Genomic DNA, 15762 nt, shown 5'->3' with positions numbered 1-15762 from the left:
TCACAACCCCAGGCAAGAACTCAGGCATTTTTAGTCGGGGGGTATCCCAGGTGCTACAGAGGTCCACACGGAAATAGCCATAACGTCATAGGCTACAAGGAGTCAATGGCAATGTCCCAAGAGCTGTCATTTCCACCAGAATTATGGTCTAAGTGGAAAACTCAGTATGGCATTGCACAGAGGCTGCAGTGTGGCTCCCCTGCACGAGGCTGGGGACCTTCCCTTGCAAGGCATGAGATGAGCGGTGTTTTGGGCTTTCCCCAGCTACGCTACAGCAGAAGAGGTACTGTATGATCACTGCTTCCAGGCACTCTCAGGAGCGGAACGTTGTGTTGCCATCTCCTACAGCCTGAAACTAGACTAACCCCTGCCCTTTTCTCATTGGCCACACCTACAATGGGCCCTTTTCGCGAAGGGCATATGCAGGAGGCTCTTGGGACCAGACTGTTTCTTCTACACCTACGAGTCTGCAAGCATAGCCACAGAACATCCTGCAAGACCTAAGTACCCAAGGGGCTCAGCCATATTCATACACAGGTTAGAGCACTCACAGATTGTCCTGAGGAGTGGGTAATGATGCAAGCTGAGCTCAAGGTGAGAAACACTTGCGTTTCTTCATTTGGTTGCAGTAAAGACTTAGACAAATATTTCTCACAGCATGCTTAGAATAAACATATAATTCTTTATCATACAGAGTCACACCTTACACATAAATAATTTGAATGTCTTGTTCTTTCATGGAAAGTAACAGAGAAAAACCTTCAAGGTTGATACATGGGATCTGGCATTACAAATCACATAGGGTCAAACTCAAATCCTGCATCCAAACACGCAGACATTTGGTTCCAAAGCTGACTTGTACACCACCTCCCTCCCACGCCCTGGAAGGAATGGAATCAGGACCCTCCTTGGAAGACCACCCCCATCATCAACCTCTGGTTATGGATCCCAACCCTGCAACCTTGGCCCCATAGCTCAAATCCAGTCCCTTACATCTGCAGTGGTACGAAATCCTGGTCGGCAGCTGCAGAAGGAGCCATTGTCTTCTCCAAGGTGTGTTATCCATAGGTTTTCAGAGGTGACTGAACTAACTAAGCATACCCAAGCTGAAGACTGTGCAGTTGTTTCTATTTCTTGGCTGACAAGCTGGTTACCGAAGCAGCAAGGCGAAGGATTGCACAGTCTAGCTACATTTGACTACAACTGACACTGCAGAACAGCAGTGTGGGAACAAATATGGAAGCTAGCAGGGCTGCAATGAGAAATCTGAGCTTTGATCAAGGAGGCAGCAGCATCTGACTCCATCCGGGCTGGCAGGGTGATCCCATCCCAAAGCAAAAGAAAATAAGCCATTCTTTTCAGCAGATGAAATTCTCCCCAGTGGTTTGTTCCTCCCAGGATGATTTTATGTGATCTCATTGTCTCTAAAGTCTTTCCCTGAGGAAGCCGATCGTTTAACATAGACTACAGCGTTAGCATCCGGTATTAAATCAGTCAGGCTACTCTGAAATGAGGCGAGTGGGCGTCCTGGGAATGAAATAAAAACCCAAGTTTAATAGAGGACATAGGTTCACCTTGACCCATGCTATTTGTTACAGAAGACATAGCAACACACAGGTCGCTCAACAGTGAGCCACTCCACCCTGCCAGAGATGTGTTTCACACTCCCAGCAAACTCCAGATGCTCATTGAGTGTGCACAAGCAACACACAATCGGGCCCCAGAGGCTTTTACATCTTGATTTGCTTTACCAAGCTGCCCTAAGAGGAACTAAGCATGTTCCCACAACTCTTCTTAATCCAAGTGGCAAAGTTAGGCACTCAGCATTTCAGCCACACACTTTTGGCATCTTTGGCTGCAAAGATGAGCTGTAAAAATGTGGAAGAAAACTGTCAGGAAGGGAAATATTAACAGACCGCAGGCATGGTGCAGGATGGCAGGGAACAGCATTCGAGCCAGGAGCAGCAGGAAGGGTCTTCTGCTGCTGTTTCTTCATCCCCACTGCTGTTTTAAGGGGGTTCCTTGCAGCCAGGCACTGAACACAGCAATTAACAGCTGCCTTGTGAGAAACCAGATGCGATGTGTTGGGCACAGCTCACACAATCCATCGTCAGTGTGAAACGGGCTCAAAGAGCATTGCATCAATGTAAGTGTTCTTATGTCAATAGTTAGCCACATGCCAATTGCACACAAACCCATGGAAAAGCTGTGGGTTTGGCAGTTTTGGTGTTTGGGGTTTTTTTTAAATGTCTTGTAAGCCAATAAGACGTGATTCTTTGGCACCATCACGAGTGAAAACACCCATTTACCTCACTTAGTGTTTCACTTCATAAGTAACAATTTAGCCAGTGATTGAAGTGTCAGTTAAATGAGGTAATTTATAATAATTCTGAAAACCTGCGAACCATAAGAAGCTATAATCAGAGCTAATTACAGGGACAATTTGGAAATCCATTGGTTTAGGGCTTTAGTTTTGATAAAGGGGATAACAACTTGTAAGCTATGATTCTTCTAATTGTAACAATAGTAACCACCTTCTTTTACATAGCTTCTTTCATCTATAGAAACCCCACAGCTTTTAGCAAACTATACATACCACAGGAATCATTTAGCCCAACACCAAAGTGAGGCTATCTCTACATGAAATAAGTAACTGTTTAATAATGCCTAGCAGTCCTGTGCCAAATTTGCAGAGGAAAGAAAGTGCAGAAAGAGAATGTAATTTCTTTCATGTTTTCTTATGAATACTCAGGGGATCCTTGGATGCCCACTGCAGCAGCCATCTGATATTGAGATTAAGGCAGGCAGTTTTTATATGCACCCATAGACTCATGGCAGTACGAGCAGGGCAGCAGCAGCATCCCCACTCATGACTAAGGAAGCAGGGGCACCACATGGCAGGACCCCATCGTATTTGCCCAAACTCACCTGTCCAGGTCTTCTGCTGGGTGATGATAAAGCTTTGGCACTGCAATTGGGAGTTACAGATTGCGGCAGCTTCCTCAGCACTGTGAACAGAAAGCAGGCATCCCAGATGGCTGTAGGAGGGCCAGCACTTGTAGTCTTCTCCTTCCACCATTCGGAAGCCCTTTAGAGAGATGTAGTCTGGAAACAGGAAGAAGGTTTTTGGGGAAACTCTTTAGCTGCATTTCCAGTGGCTGGTTACACTATACACTTAGTGTGTTGCACTTCAGTAAAGCTGTAAGAAATGTGATAGTGACAGATTGAACTGATGTACCTAGATGGAGTGGGTGCAGCTGCAAAGTTCAAAGAAACCTAAATCCTGACTTTTGGTTTTGCTATGGAGCACACAACAGCAGTTAATCCACAGATGTAAGAGAGGGAGAGAGCTCTCAAGGGTGAAGGGGCCAGGGGAGCAACCGCAGGGGTGGGTGAGAGGGGAAAGCTGTTGTGCTTCTTCTCCAGAGAAGCCAACACCACAATGGCCTCTCCTACACCCCAGCCCCAACACCTGAACCAGCTCATCACAGATCCAGCACTCAGCTACATGGGGCACATGCTGGCCCACCCATAGGTGTGGGAGACTTAGGAACCTCACTGGGGGAAAGGGAGGCCAGCTGCTGCTCCAGTGGGATACAAAAGACCTGACAAGCCTGAGCAGACATGTTCAGGCTATTGTTCATTGTCTGCTAAGAGTCTCTCTCTACCTTCCCACACCCCTAGGATGGTGATTGTTTTGGCACATTGCTATTGGGCAAGTTGTGAAGCCAACAGGTAGGTGTTGTTGGAAAATACTAGTAATTTCTGTTGAAGCTGCTGGTCCTTCAGTGCAAATGACAGGATATCTTTGTTTATAATGGTGCAAATTCCAGTTTTTTCACACATAAAGATTTCCTTCTGTAGGCCACTCCATCTCAAATGAACTTTCAGGAAAATGTAAGCCACAGTAACCACTGGGCTTTTGAAGCATCCCTTTTGATTAGCCTCATTTCTACCACCAAATGGATCTCTTCCTCATAAAAGTTCATTTATCTATCCACAGGTCCAATAGGATCTTCAGAAAAAAAGAAATTTAGAGGGCATCAAAGCCCCAGCTCCTCTGCCACATTCATCTCAGTGTTGTCACCCCCTCACTGTACATTCCCACAATAACCTGTGTTAAACAGCCAGAAGCTACTAAGTGAAACGGGAAGTTTCAATATCAGCCTGGAAAACTGACCTATTGGCCCATAGGATAAGATGACCCTGAAGAGAGACAGGAAAACACTCAGTTTGCCACTCTTGTCTAGTTGTTTAAGCAATCCCAAATATATTCACTTGAAACACTGGTGTGCATTATGAGAAGAGTATTTAGAAGCAGTGCAAGCATACCTCCATATGGAGGCCAGACTGTCTGCACTGCATTTACTTTGCAAAGCAGTGCAATCATGCATAGCTCCCATGAAAAAACAACAAAAGGCTGCTCAAAAAAAAAGATACTTTTGGTGCTTTTCCCAGTGACTACACAGAATTTGACCAGTTACCAAGTTCCTCACTCCCTCAGTAGTCATGTTACCTAAAGCATTCAAAATCATGTACCTTTTAAAAGCAGAGGTCTTTTCTGCAGGTAGAGCCCAGACTTGTAGAGATGTAAAACCTTTTCGAAAGCTTTACGTGTTTCATTTATTCCGTATCGTAGATCACCTACGATGATGACAAGATGAGCAGTTCCAAAAATAACATTTAGAGAGTTCTAATAAATAAGTTTGTGAATATTAGCTGGTACCTGTTGCATTCAGAATATCGCTCAAGAAGGGCCGCAAAGCTGATGGTGCAGAGTGTGGCAAAAGATAGGTGAAAAAATACCTGCAAAAATCCCACATACTGATGAGAATACAATCGCTTCATTTCCATGGTAATTAAGTTGTCTACATTTTCCTGTGACTCCACCATCCATATGCGACTAGTAATTCTACTTGTTTACTGAGCTATGCTCGAGCCCTTCATTGGTATCTCACAGACCGCTCCTGTGAGTTGGGCTGAAAGCTTGGTCCTTGCAGCACAGCATGCTGGCAAGCACTGCATGAAAAGCCTTTGCAAAGGCACATGCAATGGAGCTTTCCCTCATTCTCAGGGCCCATTTTGTACACTAAGCAGTGCATTTCTTACCAAAAAACCCAAAAGACTCATGCAAGACCTTTCCCTTGCCCAGAAAATGTTTGGCATTCTTATTGTCCCTGGAAAAGCAGGACAACTCATTCCCTCAACCTTACAGAAAACTCCTGTTCCACAAGAGACAAGCTCACTACTGCAAGGCTGCAATAATCTATGCAGGGATTTGTCCTTTAACACTGAATCCTGCAAATTCAGGCTCCCTAAGTCCTTCTATGTAAATACCCAGCTGCCAAGGCTTCCCCCCATACTCTACCTGCCAAGCATCAATGGTGAGTGAAGTCCTCACACTTTCAGCTGGTGGCCTATAAGAAATGCCACAGCAGTCTCAGCCCCTTGCCCTTTTCCTGTTTCACTGCTCCTCCATAGGTTCCCATAGTCTCCATAGGGAGACTTGGAGTTAAAGGGAAGAGTTAGCCTGCTTGGTCCCAGCTATGGGGACTCAAAGCTGGCAGGCTGTGGCAAGCAGCCGGCACTGCACTCCTTCCAGCAAACACAGCCCACGGAAGTCAAGTGCCAGAGCTTGTTTGGCAAACAATAAATTCACAGGTGCAACCTTTGGGGTAGGTTTCTAGAGGGCCTTGGGAAAGGGAGCAGCAGAAGAAAGATGCCTTCATTCTCACCAGACAACAACTACACTGTTTTCCTGCCTTATAAGGAAAATAAACTTGCTTCAAAGCGATCCTTAACTACCCTTTGACAGAGGTGAAGGGGAATCACTGCATGGAAGAAACACAAGATGCCAGAGGCTGCACGGCAGAGTGTGAGTTCAGCCACCCCAGATCTTTTCCCCCATCTCGCTGGACATACCGATATGCATTGAAAAGATTCTTCTTTTCATTTATTCCTTCACATTTCCCAACTGCAGAGCAGTTGAGGGGGAAGCTTTTTGTAGGGAAGTCAAGTGTGCAGTCACTATCTTCCTTGCATGACAGTTCCTCAGTGCTGGCATCATCCATGTCTGTCACTTTCAGGTTTCCATCCACCATAACAAACTGCCTCGGCTGGAAATCCAAGAGGACTATTGAACCCAGGGGAGAATGTGCCAAGTAAAACAGCAGTTCCACAAGACTCAGGCAAATCTGAGAAAGAGAAGATGAATATGCATGGGAAAACCAGATGAAAACCGGCTATTAAATTGGAAGTAGAACAAAGGGGAGGGAGCATTCAATGAAATTAAAGGCAAAAAATGCATATGGTACTTAAAAGGTAATTATATGTATGCTACAAAATTTATTATCAACATTGCCACAGGATTTGACTGGTAAGTAGTTTAGCAACGTTTTTTAAAAACATGCATATACAAAGAGAGACATTTGCAATTAGAGGAACTACAGGAGAAAGCTGTGAGGAAAACAATAGCAGCCTTCATGTTTCAGGAGCTATACTGATTTGCTAGCTGAAATCAGAAGGGTTTATTCCCACTCCGGCATAGAATTAATACATTCCCCTCCCTTCCCCCATGCTGCTCCATACAGACTGAGGCTCCATGGTCATTAATACCAGATTCATGCCTTGCTGCATCACTCAGCAGTATGAATTTGGGCACACAATCGTTCTTCTGCAGAATTAGCCAAAGCACGCAATGTACTTATTGCCAGCTTTTTTGCTTCTATGTCATCTTTCTGGCAGCAGGGAAAGGTCAGGCAATACCTGATCCAGCAGAAAGCTCAGCAAATGTTTTTTGAACAAACTAGAGCTAGAAAAGCACATTCACAGTGCAACAGCACTTTGTTCAAGTAGCTTTTTGCAGCAGTTTTCAGTCAGTACCGGGAGCCCTGGCATCAGACCAACTATCATCAGCGAGGTGTGCCAGGCAGACCCGCGCCACCCCTTGCTGTGTCTGATAGTGATCTGTGCAGGCGCGAGGGTTTGTTCACTTGGAACAGCTTGCAGAATCGCTGATATCTGATGTGGCTCATCAGAGGGGAACCCCATCCGTTTAGACGCCCTAATTAGGAGACAGGACTAGACAGTACCAGTGTAAATCCTGAATCCATGTCTTTATCACTTAAAAGATTATTAAAGCCTTAATGCCACTGTAGCAGACCTTACCAACAGCTAATCCAGCATCATGGGTTTCTAGCTCTGCAGGAGAGCTTTGACTCATTTGAGATGAGGTGCTGGGAAAGCTGTGTAGAAGCCAGTATGAAACAGTTTGTAAGCAGAAGTGGAATTCTGCAGGCCAACAGCAATGACTCTGGAAGCTCTGACACGATTTTAAGTTGATTAGTGAAGCAATCATAGGAATCCCAGCTTCACATCCCACTGCTGAGCAAGCACAGTTGCCATACTCCCCTCTGCCTGGGATGGCAAGGCTCCTTTTCAACATTAAGGACCACATGCAGGCAGGGATTTTTATTTTGGGACTTCTGCTGTGTTTTTATTTTGCCTAAAGCATTTCTTGGTGACATTAAGGTATCCATGCTTCTATCTGATGCTCTCTTTTGTCCTGGGAACCAAGCAAGTAGTAGTGAACCCCCAACCGAGACCTTGAGGCAAACTGTAATACAAGCTATAACCAAAATAAGTGCCATGTCACAAGTCATTTATGTTCCTGGGGAGCTTAAGAGGATGCTTAGGATACAAGGCAGATCTCACTAACAGGGATGCAATCCTACAGCAGGAGGAAAGCAATTTAGTAGTGTTTGTACTACAGTAATACCTAAAGGGCTATGATGAGGAACATCAGACATACACATGGTGAGAGACAGGCTGCTCAGCTAGCTGCCTAGGACAGGTAATACACAGAAACAGCAAGCTTAGAGTGTGGCAAGGCAGCTTTTCCCACTCAGACCCATCCTGCTGAGGGGCCTCACTACAGAAGCCCCTCTGTGGATTGGAACAACATCGAAGCAAAATCAGTAATATAGTGTAATACTGGGTATTAAACACCACCCCTCTGCTGAGAAAGATTTTGTGGCTATTTAATCCAAGATGTAGCTCTTTTAACATCGCTCTAGAGAGAGGGACTATAACCCTGAGATGCCAGGCTAGGGCAATATTAATGTGCTTTAAAAGGAGTGAAAGCAAACCAATCTAAGGACAATCTGGGGGAGCAAACAGAGTGTCAGCATGACAATTCCGTTTGCCCAGCAGTCACCACGGGCTCTTCGCATTTACCCAGTTTGCAGTCTAAAAGCGACTGATAAAACTCCCTTTGTCTTGTTTTCTTACTTTAAATCTCTCCTCCCAGGGGGTCTGCAGAAGCTGAATCATCTCCAGGGGGGATCCCAGCTCCAGCATAGCTGTGACCCGTATTTCAGGATCTCCGCTATTATCATAGCATTGACCGTGCAGCTGTGGGGATGGAAAGAGCGATTGTCAGAGGGATGCCGCTGCCAGTGCCAGAGGGTCCGGGCCCTCCCACCCGGTGACACGGAGGGCAACACGGGCGGATCGACCGAGCCCCACCACCGAGCGTCCCCCCTCCCCATCCCCAAAGGTTTCCGTGCCGCTGGCGCAGCTCCGCCGTACCTGTACGATGCCGGGATGCCGCAGGCGCTGCAGTAGCGTCACCTCCTTCAGCAGCTTGTAGGCGGCCAGGCGGCGGCAGCCGGCCGGCGCCCCGTAGCGCTGCACGCACTGCCGCACCTCCCGGCCAGCCCCGTGCACCGACTTGAGGGCCACGGCGCCGCCGCCCGCCAGCGCCGCCCGGGCCACCACCTTGGTGAAGCCCCATCCCAGCACGCTGACGCCCGTCGCCAGGCTCAGGTCGCCGCAGCCCAGCCCGCCCGTCACCGCCTCGCCGCCGCCCGCCGCCGCCTCCAGGCGCCGCAGATCGCGCCGCCTCTGCCGCAACTCCTCCCGCAAGCCCGGCGGCAGCGGCGGCGGCGGCGGAGGGGATCCCGGCTGCCCCACACCGCTGCCACCACCACCGCGCCCGGCCGTCAGCGCCAGCAGCGCCAGCAGCGCCAGTGCCAGCAACGCCAGCAGCGCGGCCGCGCTCAGCCGGGCGCCCCGCCACGCTCGCCCTACCGCTGCCGCTGCCGCCGCCGCCATGGGGAGCGGGGCTGCGCCGCAGCAGGCTCGGGCCGCTCTGCCGCCCGCGCTGCGCCTCACCGGAGAAGACGAGCGCTGCCGAAGGGGCGTGTCCGGCGGGAGCCTCCCCGCGCCCGAAGCCTCCACCCCCGGCACGGCCCGGCCCGGTCCAGCGGCGCAGCCGCTTCCCGACGGGGGCCCGGGGGCTGAGGTGACCGGATCCCCTCGAGGAGGGGAGGTGCCGCCGCAGCGGTGCAGGGAGAGGCGGCTCTCGGTGGGAATCAAAGCTGCCGCGAGCAGCGGTACATCCCCACTGACGCCTGCCCCACCTTCCCGACGGAGGCTGTTTATGGCAAAACCCGCGGATTTTACGGGCGTGAAATCCGTCCGTCCTGCTGCGGCTACCGCAGAGTGCAGCCGAGGGATGGAAAACGGATTAAAGTTAGCACAAGCTGAGATATCACGTTCCCGTGCCTCCGAAAAGCCGCAGGTTAGGTTTCCAAGAAAGCAAACGCTGGCAGTCTCCCTGGTTAGAAGGTTGAAACAGCAAAACGCTGGCGAAAGCATCGAACTGTAATTCTTTTCTAGGAAAAACACCACCAGAACCCCCTCTACCTAAACCAGACAATCCAGGCAGAAAATGCAATATAATTTATTTCTGAGGACATCCATATGGCTGGTGGTACACAGGCAGCGCAGGGCTGCTTTCTGCCACACGCAGACACCTGCACAGAGGAGAGCGCTGCAGCGATGGCTGCGGGGAAGCGGAGCGGAGTGCTGCCTCCTCTCTGTCCCTGCGTTTATATACCTGTCTGCATCGGGCGCTGCTGTGCAGAAGCTCGGTCGGGTTAGCTTAGGCCAAAGGCATCAGATGCATTTTATCTGCTTCTGATGTAGGCAGTATGCTGCTAGCTGTCCTCACCGAGTGGCCTGAAATGCCAGCCCAGCAGCTTGATTCACTTTTTAATTTACCTCTGCACTAGTGGGTTAGAAATTAAACAACGGTCTGCCTCTGCCCGCTTCGCTTCAGTATCTGCTGTAATCTTTTCTGGCACAACTGGCCTAAGGGACCCTCCCCAGAGGAAGCAGGGTGACATTTAGCCTGGTGAGGTGGCCTCCTCATGACAGCACTCCTGCCTGCACCAGGAGACCAGCGGTTGTGGTGCCTGAGATTACACAGGGGTTGTTCTAGCAGTGATCAGGCAGTGAGACCACTCAGTCCTGCAGTATTGACACTGCCCTGGGACACGTCTGCTCCTCCTTGGCTCCCTCAAGGTACAGCAGCGCTGTTGTCTCTCTCCTGACTCACAACACAGAGCACACTGCTCAGGTTGCTTTCTCAAGCCACCCTGCAAAGGAGCCTCTGTGAAACCTTGCTAAGAAACTTGACTTTAATATCATGGCCCATGGGATAGATATTTTCAGAGACTACAGCAGGGCAGTTATCATGACCGGTGATGCCCCAAGACCATTTTAATAGAAACAATGAATACAAGCGATCACTTATAAATAGCTTCCTTCCCAAAAGCCTGCAGAAAGTTCCCCTTCCACTTCCTGTTGGTTCAGCTTCACTGGAGCAGCCTGTGGGACAGGGTACGACCAGGAGCACTGCAGCAGGGCACAGTTGCTCTGTAAGGCAGCAGGAAAAATTAACTCTGGATTCACCAGGACATTTCCAGAAACAGAGTTGGCACAGTCTGTTCCAGAACCCACAGTCTGCCAGTGCATAAAATAAGGGAGGAAATCTCACTGCCTGTACTTATCCACACACATACAGGTTAGAGGCATGATCCCAGCATGGCTCTTTCAGGAGCTGAATTTCCTTTGTTGCTTTTTAACCTTAATAGCTCTTTAATTACCATCCTTATTTTCAAATCAAGTATACATCTATGTCATAAATAATATTCATTGTCACCAAAGAGCTATTAAATGCATTTTTACCTGTGTTTCCAAGGGAATAGATGTCAGCTGAGCATAGTATTATCTAGTTTAGCCTGTCCTCAGCACTGTAATAATATCAAGATCTACTAGAGAAGACTCACAAATACATACAAATGATAATGGTTGATTACTTGTTTGCTTTATAGTAGCACTTGAGGATTCCTGCCAATATCATGGCTCTGCTGTGCAAGGCTTCTTGCAGATGATGGCTCAAGAGGTGGCCTCACCTTTAGAGCTGATGCCTTTAATGGGAAACATGGCAAAATGCTGCAGCAAGGATGTAGCAGAGGAGCATGTGGTCATTTGAGTGTCCTTTAGTTCCTTGGAGGCATTGCACAAATAAAAGAGGGGAGAGGAGATAACAAGGGAGGAGATGGAAGGTGAGGGTAAGCGAGACAAGGATCAACCCTTATCAAACAAGCTGAAAGACCCCACAGAACTGGAGTCTTCCCTAGTGCTTGGCACCAGTATCCCCTGCAAGAATCCTCAGGGTGGATTCAGCATAAACTCTTACTGGATGCTGCTGGTGCCTCAGGTACCAGAGATGCTCCAGTGCCTGCTTGTAGCTTACAGTGCTGTGATCTTCTGGGGAACTGCACCAAAAGTGAGGCTTAATCAAATAAAGTCCATTTGAAAAGGAGGAAGCAGTTCTTTAATACTGTTATAATAGGTCTGTACTGGAGGAACAATTTTTCCCACACCAGTCCAGTGAGGACAGTGGCATGGGTTAAAGAGTGCAAGACCCTCAACTGGAGCTCAGTGCAGGGGCACTTTAGAGCAGAAGCAAATCCTACAGTGGACCAAAGAGGAGAAAGACACGTGGATCATGAGACATCAGTGTGGTGATATTTCCAGAGAGAACGAGATGTGTGGAAAGCAGCATTGCTGAAAGAGAGAGGGCATAGAGCTGAAAGGGAAGGATGAGAGGCAGAAGTTCAGTATTGGAACTAAACAAACTGCTATCAGGGTTAGCCTGTCAGTACAAACTGACTCTAAAGGTGGGCAGGCTTCGCACTAGTACAGACTGGGAAAGTTAAAAGTGACAGACACATTCCTAGATCACTGGTACATGATCTTCCCCATAGCTACATTGTTTGAGCAGCCCCTGGCCACTGTCACTCTCCTGACAATTTCTGGTATGATCTTGGAGTCAAGATGTGCCAGACGGCCTTCCTGATACACAAGTTGCATGTGACCACTGTATTTTGAAGGATAAGAGAGCTCGATAGACACAGTTATTCTGTCCCAGTCCACCTCAGTGCCAGGGAAAGGTCCAGGACATACTTCCTTTGTCACCTAAGTGTTTTGAAGAGAGAAGAGGAAACAGTATCGGTGTTTGAGAGGTTCTGCTTATGAGCACTGTCTCACTCCCAGCAAATCTGGGGGCCTTTGCTGGCAGGAGGAGGATCAGAAGATGGCTTGTTCCGAAAAAATATTGATTCAGAGTGGACTTCATGTGTGTTGTGGGTCCTGGGAGGGACGAAGAAGTGCTGAACATAGAGCAAACTCCCTTCAGAGAGGAGTACCTGCTCACTGTAGTGGAAGGCAGATAGCTTTGACCGTGTCCACCACAAAGCCTGTTGAGATAGCAAGACAAGTCCAGGAGACACTTCAGGGCTTGAAGGGAGAATATTTGAATCAGTACTTCCTGTTTCATAAAACACCCATCACTGCCAGTTCAGTGACAGACAAAAATCACTTGCAACCTCACACGGACCCGTGCATGGGCATGGTGAGCAGGGCAGGACTTGCCACCAAACATTTCACACAGAGACCTCACATGAGAAGGGAAGGCACGGTAGAAAGACTTCTGAGCTTGCTAGCTTTGACCTCTTTATGTCATTTTAATTTCCATTTTCTGAGCCTCCCTGAGTCACAGTACCTGCAGCTGGGGGGCTTTGAGTCTGCAGCAAGGGGCTGAGCTCACAAGGAGTAAAACATAGGAAAGGGCCCCCTTCAGCTTCAGCGTAACCTGGGTGCAGCCTCCAAACCTTACCATGAGGCAGACCAGCAGTGATTAATTACAAATAATGTCATCAAGTGTCCTGTAGAGCAGACCAAAGCACTGGCATGGGCAGCAACATGGAGAAACCTTAAAATGATCCCACTGAGATGCTGGCAGTGTCCCACTGTGGACAGTTTCTCCACCCTGCTGGTGCCTCCCTTGTCATTGGTACCACTGAAGGAGGGAAGTAGAGCGAGCCCACTGCCTCAGTGAGGAAATGTCACCTCGTCTGCAAGTGCTTCTTTTGTCTCTAAGTCCAGGAGAACATATGTTGCAATTTGTGAGAAAATTGAGAGAAGGCACAATAGTTCTGTCTGACCCAGTACATGCTATCCCATGCCATCCCTCTCTTGTAACACAGCAGAAAGAAGTTTCTGTCTGACATTATTGCCTTTGCTAGCATGTGAGCTAGAAGAAGAATGGGTTGTGTTGTGGAGACCTGCTTTGTGACTGTGTTGTCTCAATAGCTGATGTTGCTTGGATCGAGCAAAGGCCTTCTCCTACAGCTCTCATCGTATAACCACACCGAGCACAAATACACGTTTGGTTAACCTGCGTGCTCGCACCACATCCTAGGAGCCCCAGGTTTTTTGAACATATGGTGATTAAATGTGCCCCACACACCTAGCACAGTGCTCTAAAGCTGGTGCAGTGAAGAAAGTAACTAGAAGTTGACCATGGCTGGATAGATGAGCCTGAAATATCCCGGTTCTTACTCTGCATACCTGGCTCCAGCAAAGAAAGACAGTATTTTATGCTTTCTTACGTACACTCACTCCTCCAGAGGCTATAGATGGAGGAAAAGGCTGTCCACCATTCAGAATACATAAGGCTAAGCTACAGGTTAAATGAGCACAATTGAATCCCATGCCTCTGAGCTTCTCTTGGCTTCCTGCAAGGGTTATGACGAGATTCCTCTCATGAAAAGTTGTGGAGATTTTTTCCACTTTTGTCCTGGCACTAATCTAGAGCTGGGGTCCTCTCTGGAGATGTAGGTGAGTCTGTATATGAGATGTAGATGCAAAAACGGAGAGTCTCCTGTGCTCCATACACACCTGGGAGAAATCCCGGAGGGAAGTCTTCGCTCTGAACTCATATATGAAAGTCCTGGGCGTAAGTCCAGAAGAGGGAGGCAAAGAGTTTATAGGTCTGGGAAAGGGATCAAAGAAACCTGCATCAGAAACCTGCACCAGCCATCTGTCAGAACAGGATGAAGACTTAGACATCGCTAATAAAGACAGACTCTTGGGAATAAGTGTCACCACCAGTGCCCACACCTTTAGTGAAGGCAGCTGCTCACCTTGAGTCCTGCCAAGCTGAGCTCCTGGCTGCCTCCAGATGGTTCCTGTCCATCTGCAAGCATGTGCATCTGGAGCAGGGTGAGAGCCAGAGGAGCTCAGAGGGCAGGCTCTTGCCTGCAGGATGCAGGGGCAGGAGCTGCCCCAAGCAGCCTGGCTTTGCTGTTCCATGTCAACCAAGAAACCTTTCTGCCTCCATCCTCCAGGCATCCCACACACGGCTGCACTGCATGGCACCCAGGGTAAAATCACCCCAGCAGCCACTTCCAGGTTTTGCTTTGTTTTGCCCAAAAGCCAGGAAAAGGGTACAGGAAAAAATAGCTACAGGTATGATACTTTCCTACAGCCAGCTGCGAATAGCACTGGGGAGACAGAACTTGCTCTGCTTTTTTGCCTTATCAACCATATCTCTAGCAGAATTCTTGGTGCAGGTAACAGATGTTTGCTCCAGAAGTGAAGTAACACGTTTCTCTTCCCCAGAATAAGGAAAACTGTCCTTTCCTGTGGTGTCTGAGAAAGCTGCAACCCTCAGGTCTTTTACAGCCTATGGCAGACACAGCTATTTCTCCAAAGCCACTTCTGGCCTGAAGTTTCTCCACAGCATTTGGCAAACCCTGTACCGGCACCAAGTTGGCATTCAGGGCACCAGGGAACAGCTTTCCTGACCCTGAGGTTTTTTTGACAGAGCAGGGATCACGTCCTGGCTGGGGGTGCAGGATGAAGCCATGAGAACACTGTGGGGTGTTTGCACAACACTGCAGGGCATCATCCTGTGGTGGGATGTCCTGGAGGAGTCAGGACAGCTTGTCTCCAAAGAGGAGCTGTCAATAAAGAGCGCTGCTCCTGTTAGGTGCATCGCCAATGAGAGCTTGCCATCTGCTGGAAGGCAATCGGCATTGACAGGCGACAATGGCGAGAGCTCTTGGGGGTCCGAAAAGGAAAAAGGCCCTTGTCAGCAGTCCCTGGAGAGCTGGATGGCATTTGGGCTTGCAGAGAGAACAGGAAGCGCATCCAAGGAGGAGCATAAGCACTAAGCAGACAGAAAGCTCTGGTTTCAGGCAGATAAAGTCTGACAAAATTTGCTGCAGGGCTTTAACATACTATCACCCCCCTTAAGCTCTCCTTGGAGGTGCCCATAGCCATTGCAGGGGTAGCAGAAGGCAATACCTGTTTGTGCAACTAATGCATTTCAACTCAGTCGTTAGGGCGGAGCAGAGAGCTGGCACAACTGTGCCTCACATTTCCATGGCACAATTTGCCAGCATGTCTATCAAGCTGTCTGTATGCTGTTCATAGCATACACTGCTCCCTGCACCACTGAGTTCCTTCCCTCCCTTTGACCTATTCTCACAATTCATCCTTTTGTTACACCACCAGCCCACCTAGACCAAAGGGCATTGAGCATCCTGCTCTCTATCACATCAG

At 48.7% G+C, this 15762-nt stretch overlaps 1 protein-coding gene across 1 annotated transcript; it reads right to left on the bottom strand.

The window, feature by feature from the left end:
* Positions 1 to 1405: 1405 nt before the first annotated feature.
* On the bottom strand, positions 1406 to 9114 carry LOC308221237 (extracellular tyrosine-protein kinase PKDCC-like; the record flags this gene model as incomplete). Its single annotated transcript, XM_080618223.1, has 7 exons — positions 1406 to 1527; positions 2929 to 3105; positions 4540 to 4644; positions 4727 to 4806; positions 5923 to 6194; positions 8290 to 8412; positions 8590 to 9114. 7 exons carry the CDS (start codon positions 9112 to 9114, stop codon positions 1406 to 1408), a joined length of 1404 nt encoding a protein of 467 aa, XP_080474349.1.
* Between the last annotated feature and the right edge of the window lie 6648 nt (positions 9115 to 15762).

Source organism: Psittacula echo (assembly GCF_963264785.1).
Source record: "Psittacula echo genome assembly, chromosome: 5".
Taxonomy (NCBI): Eukaryota; Metazoa; Chordata; class Aves; order Psittaciformes; family Psittacidae; genus Psittacula; species Psittacula echo.
This window is presented reverse-complemented; position numbering and strand designations above follow the sequence as displayed.